The sequence below is a fragment of the Xenopus laevis genome, chromosome 1S (assembly GCF_017654675.1).
Source record: "Xenopus laevis strain J_2021 chromosome 1S, Xenopus_laevis_v10.1, whole genome shotgun sequence".
Taxonomy (NCBI): domain Eukaryota; kingdom Metazoa; phylum Chordata; class Amphibia; order Anura; family Pipidae; genus Xenopus; species Xenopus laevis.
This window is the reverse complement of record NC_054372.1, coordinates 98457875-98470851: the sequence shown is the minus strand read 5'-3', so window position 1 is coordinate 98470851 and position 12977 is coordinate 98457875. Positions and strand designations below refer to the sequence as shown.

Here is a 12977-nt window from a genome sequence, read left to right as displayed (position 1 = left end):
AAAACCCTGTGACAGTCACATAGATAGATTGATCTATGATCATGATGGGACCTTATGTTTTCTGGCACCTATATATACTTACACATGGGCTTGCTAGCATAAAATTCTGTCTGTAGCCATAGGGTGGTGATATCAAACATTTTAAGGGACTTACTTGGATTGTTTAAGTGCTGGGATAAGAATATTTGAGAAGCAGAGTTTAGCATTTACATTTTAATGAAAGTGTTTATACTTTCATTAAAATGTAAATCATTAATTGTACATAAATATAATATATTCCCAAATTATTAATTTTGCAATTAAATTAAATGTTCCAGTAATAGCACAAAGCTAAAGGAGCTCTTGCAAATAAGTGTATTTGCTTAGCAGGTTACGAAAGTGCTGCCTGACTTGTGGCCTTTACTTTTATCCATTTTGTCAATCAGAAGCCAGTATTATTTTTACAGTTTGAATTTAGAATATCTAATCTTCCTCGTTGAGCTAGAAATGAATGTTATCTGAAATATGCTGCCATCTCCTGTCCATAAGCGGCATAAAAGCTTTTTATGTTTTAAAAGAGTGCATAATGTATGTAAAAATGTATAGCAGTGCTTTATGTTGTCAAGTCTCAAGATGAATACTGGAGCCTTGAAACCTTTAAGCACTGGGTTTAATGTTAAATGTCACTCAGAAAACACCACCAACAGCATCCCAGCAGCACACTCAAATTGTACAACAAATTGTGAATCCCATCAAAAGAATTGTACAAATAATTCTGCGAGTCGTATACTGTCTGTGGCAGTGCACGCAATTTTCCCTGGCCGACTGAGGTTATCATCTTGTCTTATGGCTGAGAATTTCTTTGATATCTCATCTCAGACATCTTTGTGTTACCACTATTCACAAGATGAGAATCCTTGCATTAAAGTCACACTTTCACTATGCATTCTATCAATCTTCTTCAGTTTAAATCCCCCATTGCATTGAATTAATAATTATTTCCAGAATTCATGGCAATATTGAGGTCAGGATAGAACGAACATTCAGTGGATTTTGACTATTCTCTACCTTTGCATTATATATATATATATATATATATATATATATATATATATATATATATATATATATATATATATATATATATATATATATAAATATTTATATATATATATATATATACACACACACACACACACACACATATAACATTTTTAAAGTTGTTTTACTAAATGCATCTAGTATAAATAGATTATTATTGTTTTCATGAGCAGATATTGATGAATGCGAGTCGGCAGATATTTGTGGATATAAGGGAAAATGCAAAAACACCCCAGGGAATTACGAGTGCTATTGCATGGAGGGCTATCAACTAAAAAGTGGAACAGAACCTTTCCAGGCCTATGGTGACATTGCTTGTGTAGGTAAGAAGATCGGTGTCTTACCTTGTAAACAAATAGTTTCCAATAGAATCAATCAGTAGTGATGACTTTTATTAGCAATAAAAAGAAAATTTTAGATATACTATTGAATTTATATAACATTATTATCATTATATTAACATTATAACATTATTATTTCTCATTTCTTGATATGCGCTGCCCAGATATTGATGAGTGTGAAGCAGAAGACATTTGTGGACCTAATGCGCAGTGTAAAAATGTCCTGGGAAGCCATGAGTGTTACTGCATGGAGGGATATAAGCTGAACAATGGCATGGAACCTTTTCAAGCAACTGGTCACATAAATGTATGCTCAGGTCAGAAAATGCTAAACATCATCAAAGATTAACAGTTTGTATATTGCTGTAATTTGGAAAAAAGCCAAATTCTTATTTTTGGGAAGCTCCACCTATGTAGCATTGTTACTTATTTCCTGGATAGAACAGAGCAGATGTAAGACACAAAGGCAGTTTCAGTTGTGCATCAACTTGGGTCTTGAGGTTGGACACCACAAATTAGTACAACTTCTGTCTTTTAAGTAACAAGACAAAGCTTAGAATGTATTTACACTATTTTCAGAATATGATTTAAGCTCTTTTGTTTTATGATGGTGCAATAATCTAGACTTGGTTGAACATTTAACAGATGGATGCCAGTCATTATAATGGAACAAATTATGCTTCACATTGTACTGGAAATGAATGGTTAAGGCCTATGCCAAGCAGGGGAACTCTCAGAAATGCTAGCTTTCATGCTCCAGAATGATTTTCACTTAAAAGTGCCTGCAGCTACCACAGATGTAACGTAAATGGAATGCAGTTGGGGAGAAGGGTGTTTTCACTACTGCTGTTCTCTTTAAGTGGATCACTTAAAGGTTATATGCCTCTGTCCAAAATAAAAAAGGAAGTTTTGTCACTGCACTTTACAGAGTCATTTTTTTTATTTGTGCTATCTACCAAGACTTTAAATATAAGTTTTATTCATAGTTGTTGATTGTGGACTACCACCTGCTCTTCCACATACTCAAATGGATCTAGAAGGCAATACTACCTTTGGAAGTCGAGTGACATACAGGTGTGATCCAGGATTCACTGCTAATGCGGGACACGACATTTCCATCTGCACTTCTCATGGAACATGGAAAGGAGACAGTCTTGTTTGCACAGGTAGAAGGCTTCAACATGGCATAAAAAGCAACACGCTAACTTCTATGCATCAAGTATTCTACTTATGTTCGTATGCTACCAGCAAAGCCCCTAATGATGTCAATCATCATCATGGATTCTTGTAAGACAGTGTTCCCCAACCAGTGGCTTGTGAGCAACATGTTGCTCACTAACCCGTTGGATGTTGCTCCCAGTGACCTCAAAGCAGGTGCTTGTTTTTTAATTCCTGGTTTGGAGGCAAGTTTTGTTTGTATGAAACCAGATGTACTGCCAAACAGAACCTCCTGTAGGCTGCCTGTTCACATAGGGTCAACATAATAGACAATCAGAGTCCTTATTTTGCATTCCAAGGAACATTTTTCATCTTTTCTTGCTCATTTCTACATCTGAATGTGGCTCAGGGTTAAGAAGGTTGGGGATCCCCATTGTAAAGAAAATATACAGTAATATTACAAAAATGGCTTTTCGAAAAAGTAATAAAGGGTTTGGCCAGACAGCTTGACAACAGTGAAAAACTAGGCAAGAATAAAAATGCAAGCTGAGGCAGTAACACCTTTATGCAAGACCTTTAAAACCTAGTTGTCTGTACTGTGCTCATGGGTGTTTAGTTTAGATCATTTTGTTTCCTCTGTAAATTACGTATTTGTCAGTGGCTGTTTTTGTGCATTTACATTTGTTTCCTCTTTACTATTTACATGCATTTGCAAAATGGCTTATTTTGTCTGATGGAGGTTCAAACACATGCAATTCTCTTTCTAGTTATAGATTGTGGTCTACCACCAATCCTGCCCAATATGCTAATAAACTCCTCAAACAACACCACCTTTGGAAGCAATGTGACATACAGATGTATGAAGGGATATGGGGCAGTTAGTGGGAATGGCGTTGCAAGATGTACACAAAATGGAAAGTGGGAGGCAGCTAATTTGTCTTGTCAAGGTGAGATTCATATTCATATATAAATATATAATCACTAGAGGTTAATCAATTTACTTAAAATCTTGTAGTTAAAATAAGTATATTGTTAGATGCACAGTTTGTATAGACAGCCCGAATCCCTGTAACTGACTCCTGGGAAAGTATTCAGAAACACATTGTCCGGCTTACCAGAGAGAAGCCAGTGAGGCTAATAATAGAATTGAAGCAAGGTACCAGGGTTAAGACGGAAAACTTGATAAACAGATCCAGATCAAGGGCAGACAGCATAGATTCAAGATAAGATAACGAGCAGACGGTCAAGACGGGCAGCAGAGGTTCATGGTCAGGAAACAGGAAGGATCGACAACAGGATATCACAGCAATAAGAATAAGGCTAAGCTTTGGGAATACACCTTAATAACAGATACAGATCTGCATCTAGCTTTTCCTTAAATAGCAGCAGATTTGGCGCCAATTCGCAGGCGTCACAACGTTTTGCGTCACAACGTAGGCACCACAACGTCATGCATCTAAACGTGCATGCCTCAGAATCTATACGCATATGGGAATTGCTGCAGAAAACTAAATTTAGAGATGCTTGGGGGATTCTTACAGATGGAGCACCAGACATTCCACATGGAACTTAAAATTCTTTAGTAACATTTTCAGTCTAATTTTCCTATTCAAATATAGTTGTGGATTGTGGCCAACCACCGTCCATTCAGCATGCATCATCAAGATTCGCAAGAAACACTACTTTGGGAAACAACATAACATATGAATGCATGTCTGGCTATGTCAAGCAGAGCGGGAATGGAATTACTGTATGTAATGAAGATGGAAAATGGGATGGAGTTGACCTTATATGCAAAGGTACAGTTACAATATTTATCATCCTATAATACAGTGCCTCCATCTCAATTTGACCCATGGGCCAGCAAACAGTATATGCTTAAATATTACTGACTAAATAAAATAGAGGAAAGTTTACTCTTTTGAAAACAGTGAAACACTTTAATTGCTGAGCATAACAATGTTTTTATTTCTCCTTATTAGCCCTAATACATATTTTAATACTGTGATGGCATCACAATTGCCCTTTACCCAAAATGGAAGAGCGCTATTTTGATAATGCTTCTTCATAACATAATTCTGTATCTTAAATTTAAGTTAACAGTTTGTATTTTTGGTCCTATCATTTCTTAATATCATTTCATTTGCTTTAAGAAATAAACTGTGGGCAGCCAACTTCAGTTTCCAATGCGCAGATGATTTTGAGTGGATCCACAAACCTTGGAAGTAAAGTGGAATATGAATGTCTACGAGGTTTCTACAACTCTGGTGGTAGAAGTATTTCAAGATGCACTGAAAATGGAAAATGGGAAGATGTAAATATCACATGTAAAGGTAGTTCTTTTCATTAGCAATAACTTTTTCCACTTCAGTCTAATCATTGTTTCAAAATCCATTTATACTTGGCATTTTGAAACTCTTTTGATCTTTTATTCTTACCCTATCTATAATTGCATTGTTTTTAAACTGTAGAGACCTACTGCAGATTTATTTTCTTCTATGCAATTTCCTTGTTTACTTTCACCTTCTCCAACTTGTAGTTTGTATCTGAATGTTTAGGTATGCTGACTATTTATATGCCAAATGTTTAGTTTGTGCTTGTTAGTCATATTTTCCATTAACAGTTGTATAAATGTAATAGGGTAATTTGCCTGATCTGAAATCCAAAGTAGATAGCAGCGCTGTGGTTAGGGGATGGGATCCATTAAAAAAGGGCACATCTACAGGGTTTTAATAGATATAATTCTATTACTACACAAGAATTCTCAAGCATTCTGAAGAAATGTTAAGCTGAGTTACTATAGAAATCTACGGCAACCTTGCAAAAATAGTGAAAAGTTACCTTCACCCTTGAGAAAAATGATATAAGAAATAACTGCTAGAAAGTGGTTTATGAAGAATGGAAGTGTGAGAGAAAAATGTTTCATAATTTTTGCAAAATCTGCCCGCATGTAAAAGTCTAGCTGGATTATAAAGTCTTTAATATATACATTGGAAATGACAAAATACAATTTGGAAATGAAGTATATGTAGATTTAGCCCATTCTAAAATAAATAAGAAAAAATTATAAATTGAAATTGAAATCCAAGGGAAACAAATGTAGAATTTGTAGCAGGACTGAAGATGTTTGCAATTCTGTAATTGACAATTTCCAAGGTGTTCCAATGATATATTTTGTATGTGTGGGTTAAAATAGGAACAAGTATACAGCATCTAACTGAATGTTGTAATAATGCTATAATAACAAGCCGAATGCTGAAATTATATTTAACAAATGTTTTTCTACATTACAGTAAACGAAACCTTAATTGGGAACATGACCATTTTCAATGAAACATGTCTACAATGGAGAAAAAGTTCTGAAATAATAGACTGGGAGATCTTATATAAGGTAAGAAAGATGTTTTCGTTGTTGTCCAGTTATTATTACAATTTACCTAAATACATATCAAAGAAATCAAATGCTTTTCCCTGCTTTATTATTTTTATTTATTAAAAGTTCACCATTCTTGGAAAAGGATGGGACCAGGAACATTTTGCTCACGAAAGAGATTTTGAGTTCATCACAAACAACAGTTTTCGATGTTTGGATCTTCTTCCTGGAAGGAACTACATGGTGATAATGAGAGCCGTGTTCCTGGAGATGCAGGAAATACCAATAAATATAACGTTGGAAACAGCTAGTAGGTAACAATAATTTTAAAAAAAACAGAGTTTAAGAAAATGTTCCACTGAGTTTCATATTAAAGTAATGCAAAAAGCTATTCTTTTTATGATAAAATGATTTTTCATGTTACCATTTTGTTATAAGCTTGTGAAGCAATTTGGCAGCTCATACAATCATTTTTAAATGCAAATATAGACATAAGTAAGACTCTCTGCACAGAATAATCTATGGACGTAAACTGCACTGAACATTTAGCAAGAAATGGTAAGATATCAACCTTTTAAGATAAACTGAGGGGTTGTGTACTTAATATCTTTCATACATTATCATTTGGAGATCTATTTATTTACATATAGATAGGTTTGAATTACACTCAAAAATGTTCTGGTTAAATGAATGTTGTTGATGATATTTTTGTTTACATTGTCCCCAGTGATGATGAGATTTGGTGAAATTACACTATTCAATACAACATGTCTTCAGTGGGCAAAGAGTTCTGGAAAAACTGAAGTACTGGAGGAATACACAGTAAGGACTGGACCTGTGCAAATATTCCTGCATTGTATAGTATACATGGTAGAATTAATTCTACAGGGAAACAGCCACTAGAATTGATTTAACACCCTGAGCTGTGCTCAAGACTTGGGATTTCTTCTCTCCTTATTGCGCCCAAGTCACCTGTATTCATATCACCTATAGGGGCAGAGCAAGGGCATGGTCAAACTATAACAGGTTTTGACCAGGGCATAAAGGGGGGGGTAGCAATAGCTAGAAATCTCTTGGATTTGGTTCCTATCATCACATACATTACTTTATTCTCTTTTTTTGTGAGTACTAACTCTTTGTTTGCTGTTTTTAGGTCCTGATCAAAGGGCACGCTTGGAATCCCCAAAAAATATTTCTGAACATACTGTTTAATTTCAGTACAAGCAGTAGGAATCCAGTGCTATGTCTATTGCTGCCATCAGAGGAAGAATATATTATTAATGTTACTGAATCATCCACAGAACTCTCCGCATCTGTTCCTCTCAACACGTCAGGGCATGGTGAGTGCATGGTTGTAGTTGCTAAAGAATATTTTTTTTAAAAAAAGGAGATCATGGGGCCGATTCACCAAGGGTCGAATATCGAGGGTTAATTAACCCTCGATATTCGACTGGGAATTAAAATCCTTCGACTTCGAATATCAAAGTCGAAGGATTATAGCGCAAATAGTTTGATCAAACGATCGAAGGAATAATCCTTCGATCGAAAGATTAAATCCTTCGAATTGAACAATTTGGAGGATTTTAATCCAACAATCGAAGGATTATCCTTCGACCAAAAAAACTTCCCCATAGGCTAACATTGACTTCGGTAGCTTTTAGATGGCGAACTAGGGGGTCGAAGTTTTTTCATAAAGAGACAGTACTTCGACTATCGAATGGTCGAATAGTCAAACGATTTTTAGTTTGAATCCTTTGATTCGAAGTCGTAGTCGAAGGTCGAAGTAGCCCATTCGATGGTCGAAGTAGCCCAAAAAACACTTTCGTAAAAAAATTCGAAGTTTTTTTACTTTGAATCCTTCACTCGAAGTTAGTGAATCGGCCCCCTATATGTGTCCATTTTATATCACATTTCAGCTTAATTTTGAACCTTACTGCTTGGGCTGAATTGCAAATAGAGGCCCTGTGTTTTACACCATACTATGGTCAGGCAGACATGTCCCTGAGATGTATACCGTTGTCAAACTATTTCACACACTGTGTTACTTTATCTTATATCATCAGTTCAAGGTTCATCTTGGCTATTAGTAATAAGCATGGTCTGTACAGCATACTAAGCTTTAATTTTTGGAGTGTATTTTGGGAGTGATACCTTTAAACTAAACCAAAGAGATCTTGCCATAATTTAAGGGGAATAATGCAGCCTAGATTGCAATTGCTGCAAACCATTATATTGGAAAAATTTCAGATTTTATTGATGCTAAAATAAACATGTGAGCATAGCTTTATTCTTTATCTTCACAGCTTATTATCAGTTGCAAGAAGTTAAGTTAGGGATGTGAAATCAAAAATTATATGAAATCATATTAGCTAAACCTTGTTGTTGCAGCCAATAGCAATGAAGATATCAGTGGCACAGCTCCTTTGGATGAAACTTGTTTGCGATGGTACAGAATTATAGATGATAATGGTATGCAAGAGATTTACAGAGTAAGTATTGGACCTGCTGAATTCAGTATATTTCTTTCACACAGTAGTCTGAGAAATCACTGACTTCAAATATTATATTTCTCATTATTTTCTGTTAAGTAAGCAAAGCTCAGGTCAACTTAGTGCATTATTCGACAATTTTTTTTGCATGTGTTTTCCTTGGGAATATTCTGCCATTTACATCAGACATCAGTGTTTTAGTATTTGTAGAATATGCATGCACTTGTTTAGCCTAGAAATGATTAGACTGCACTGGAGCGGAGGCAATGTTTCCAGACACATTGATCAGCAGAGGAGCAGCCAAGGTGCAGATTTTTAGTTTGCATTTATCCACAGGTTGAGATCCACATTGTGGCACTAGCCAAAGTGTTTACAAAAAGGAGACATGTAAGGCAAAGACAAGTTAAAATATAAAAAGAGGTAGCCGGAGAGCACTTGTTTCTTTAGTTTAAAAGATCATTTCTTTATTTGCAGACATTAACTGCTGAACGAAACAACACTTTACGCCCTGACAGCTATCATATGCCGAATACTATTAAAGGCATTCCGAAGGGCCAGTTCCTGAGGGTGAGACGTATATCCTCCAGTGATGAACGCTACCTGAGTAGTGCGAATAAACTGATTAATAAATTTGTGGAAAAGGGTTATGACTATAACTCATTGTGTATAATAAGAGATGAGGTCCTAAAACGAGACAGAACAAGTCTTCTAAGGAAGACAAAGGACACATTGGTTGTTGATCAAAGAATTCCATTTGTGAGCCAATTTGGACCACTCAGTAAAAAACTTGAAAAATTAATTTCGCAACATTGGTCCATTTTACAAAGGGATCCTGTGGTAGGCAAACACTGTAAAGCGGTCCCATTATTTTCCTATAAGAGAGGGAGAAACTTGGCAGACAAGCTGGTAAAGACTGATATCTATGGGACTGAGAATAAAACAAGATTTTTAAGCACTCCTAAGTTTGGCACGTTCCCCTGCCTGGGCTGTGGGTGCTGTAGTTCCATAATCAAGGGTGACAGTATAACGCACCCATTGAAGGGTTACAAGATCCCATAAAAGCTTATCATACTTGTAATACTGATTTTGTGATTTATGCCCTTAAATGCCCCTGTGGGAAAATGTACATTGGGCAAACATCGAGACAAATAAAAATTAGGATCAGGGAACATAAGTATTCTATTTCCAATTTTGATCCAGAGAACAAAAAAACTCATACACCAGTCGGCAAACATTTTTATTTGCATAAGCACAATTCTGCAACATTAAGGTGGCTGGTTTTAGAGAAAGTTCAGTTACCCCAAAGAGGGGGAGATAGGAAACGCCTACTATTACAAACTGAGGCAAGATGGATAGATAGAATGAATACAGTTGAACCAAGGGGAATGAACGAAGCTATGAGCTATAAATGCTGTGCAGTTAATGTCTGCAAATAAAGAAATGATCTTTTAAACTAAAGAAACAAGTGCTCTCCGGCTACCTCTTTTTGTATTAGTAACCTTGGCACTCCAGCACGGGGATTGCAGCGCGTAGAGAAGCACACCCATACGGATGGATACATAAAGGACCCTTTTTAAAGTTAAAATATACTTTCAGCCTAGACATCAGAACCACAGTCATAGCAAAACAGAAGTTTAGGGTTAAATATAGTTAAACATGGCTTATAGTTGCTTCTTTTATATTTCCCAATAGATTCATGTGCAAGAAGCAAAGGGGCAACCCAAGCAGAATCACCAGCAACTGCTGTTTAATATCAGTGCAGACCAAGGTACATCTGAGGTGTGCTTTAAGATAGCAACAGACAGGCAACAACAGTTATATGTGACAGAAGCCCCATCCCCTCTTGAATACAACATAACTAGAGAGATTGGTAAGTACCAGCCTGATCCGAATACAAAAAGCCTTGTGGTTATTGTCAGGGTAGGAAAAAAATTCCATATCATATACAGTAATAGGGATAAGAATGTTGATATGGGACTTGCTTTCCTTTCCCCTTCCCCCCAAATATATGACCTGTCTTCTATTCTGGGATTTAACCCTTCTGGTTTGTGAAAATAGATTATTTTATTGTAATACATAAGAGCCATGAATATTCTGTGAATTATAACCTTATAGCTTTGGACTTGCAAGTCTTGTATAAAAGCATTTGACCTTCAGCCTCATTCTTTTATAAGGTCATTCATTTTAAATATATATATTATAATAAAGGGGACATTATTCACTATATTTTTATCACGGATAATAACGCTAACATATTCTGCAGTGTTGTACAATAAATGGGTGCATACATTGAACATATATATTTACATAGAAAGCAGCCAATACCCGATACAAGAGGCAAAGAGGGCCTTGGCCAAAAGAGCTTAAAATCTATTTCCACCTTTATACAACTACAAATCCACTGTATAAGAAAACTCTCTGGCTTTTCAATGCTAAATGTGAGACTAAGTCATTTCCTCAGATACCATGGTATCCAAGGGAACCCTGGAGCTACTGTCACCTCCCAACCAGGCCAAAACTCCAGAGGAGTGATCAGTGGCACACAAGCAACATGTTGCTCACCAGCCTCTAGGATGTTGCTCACAGAGGCCTCAAAGCAGATGCTTATTTTTGAATTCCAGTTTCGGAGGCAAGTTTTAATTGCATAAAACCCAGGTGTACTGCCAAGGATAGACTCCTGTAGGCTTCCAGTCCACATAAGGCCACCAAATAGTCAATCACATCCCATTTTTGGGACTTCATGTTTACGTTGCTCCCCAAAGCTCATGGGTAATAAAGGTGGAGGACGATATCTTCAGAGTCTCCACATCCGCCTGTGTCAATAAGCACAGCCCAGATGCACACATGACTCACAACGAACACTGCAAATGATGCCTGGTGGATTTACAGAAAATTTTCAGCACATTTGCATCCAATCCACATCAAAGTGAGGGAAATATTGCTTCAATTTAGATGTTCTGACTACAGTTGTGTAAGTAAGTAAGTAACTGACTCCTACCTCCTTTGAATAGAAATTAGCTTTTACTGTTCTGCCTGGCCGACAGCCTGGCCCAAGCAGCAGTTTTGCACAATTGATAATATTAGCAGTGTAAGAACAGCTAATATAAAGAAATCTCAAAAACAAACACAAAATGTTTACATATTAAAGTTTTATACATTGAGGTTCTATATCCAGGGTATCAGATGGTATCAGAAGGAGTTGGATCACACAGCAAAGTTTCATGTCATCAGTTGTGAAGAGCATCCTGTTGTGTGCTTGGAACTGTATCTAAACACTGATAATACCATTCATATCATCAGTACATGCCAACCACAGAACATAGCTGAGATTAACAGGAAGACCTAGATTTAAAGGTACATCCTTTAAATACACAACATTACAATTAGTTTTTTCTTTCATTTTCCATGTTTTTCTCGGTTTTCTATATGTGTGGCATTTTAACCCTTATAGGGAATGATGTAAAACTATATAAAATGATCCCACTTGTTTTACTTGCTCCTGTTTTAAGTAAGCATATCATATGAGACTGATATTACCAAGGTCTGAAAAGCAGCCTTTTCCCTATTGATTTAGTTGAAGCAGAGTTAAATGTACTTTGCCTTTGCTATTTCAGTAGTCTAAATTTAACAAGCAGGTGTTTCAGGTATAGCACCTATTGGACTGAGCAGGCAGGGTTGGGATATGCCTAAGGCAAACACAGATGCAGCTGTGTTCCCACAGTTTATAATTCAGTAGTGTGTATGTACAACAGTGACTTTTAGCAAGTTATTTGCAGACACAATAGTGATAAAGGATTCTATAAAGTATATTCATAATTGATTGTTAATCCTGTAGGCCGCAATGGCTGCACTTGATCTTCATATTTCATTTTGTGGATTTTGAGTTATTTAACTCTGTGTTCAGTAGCTCTCCAGTTTGAAATGTCAGCAGGTGTCTGGTTGCTGGGGTCCAATGGTTTGAATGAGAGACTAGAATATAGAAAGATAAGTGACAAAAAGTAAGATTAACGATAAAAATGTAGAGACACAGAGTATAGTTTTTTTTGGCTGCTGGGGTTTGTGACCCCCATTTGAAATCTGGAAAGAATAAAAAAAGTGAAACAGGTAATTCAAATACGAAAAAAAAAATCTAAATAATGAAGACCAATTAAAAGCGGCTGAAAATGGCCCATTATTTAACATAGTAAAAGTAAATTAAAGGTGAATGCCTCTTTAATCCTTCATGCCAGACTGTGTACTAGTGCATGGATCTGATTTTGATACTACAGGCACACATGAGGACCATTTCCATCAAAAGTCATTTAACCTGCAAGTGTGTTGTGGCATAAAAGTGGAGCACCCAAATGCAATGAGAGTTGTTGGTTCTAATAAATAAAGATGGTTGCAATACTGCATTAGTTAAACCAAAGACTGCAGTACTGCAATCATGTTCAGAGGGGAAAGAGGGGCCTAAACAAGACTTGCAATTGGTCCAGTTTAGGCCCATAATGTTTCCCTTTCTTTTCTGCTCAAGAGCAAATAACCAGAGCTGGCAAA

The 12977-nt window shown here is 36.3% G+C and overlaps 1 protein-coding gene across 3 annotated transcripts in view; it reads left to right on the top strand.

Annotated features, from left to right (window-relative positions):
• The window catches only part of susd1.S (sushi domain containing 1 S homeolog), a 55246-nt gene that overhangs the window by 17095 nt on the left and 25174 nt on the right, over nucleotides 1-12977 (top strand). The window contains exons 4-15 of one of the 3 annotated variants that reach the window (XM_018239968.2): nucleotides 1254-1403; nucleotides 1586-1738; nucleotides 2408-2587; nucleotides 3347-3526; nucleotides 4199-4378; nucleotides 4733-4912; nucleotides 5873-5970; nucleotides 6079-6262; nucleotides 6680-6774; nucleotides 7106-7292; nucleotides 8341-8441; nucleotides 10134-10311. In XM_018239968.2, the coding sequence (XP_018095457.1) occupies nucleotides 1254-1403; nucleotides 1586-1738; nucleotides 2408-2587; nucleotides 3347-3526; nucleotides 4199-4378; nucleotides 4733-4912; nucleotides 5873-5970; nucleotides 6079-6262; nucleotides 6680-6774; nucleotides 7106-7292; nucleotides 8341-8441; nucleotides 10134-10311 (1866 nt within the window). Of the gene's footprint in view, nucleotides 1-1253; nucleotides 1404-1585; nucleotides 1739-2407; nucleotides 2588-3346; nucleotides 3527-4198; nucleotides 4379-4732; nucleotides 4913-5872; nucleotides 5971-6078; nucleotides 6263-6679; nucleotides 6775-7105; nucleotides 7293-8340; nucleotides 8442-8915; nucleotides 10089-10133; nucleotides 10312-12977 lie in introns of those variants that run through there. The other 2 variants (XM_041579979.1, XM_041579980.1) reach the window with 2 other exon arrangements.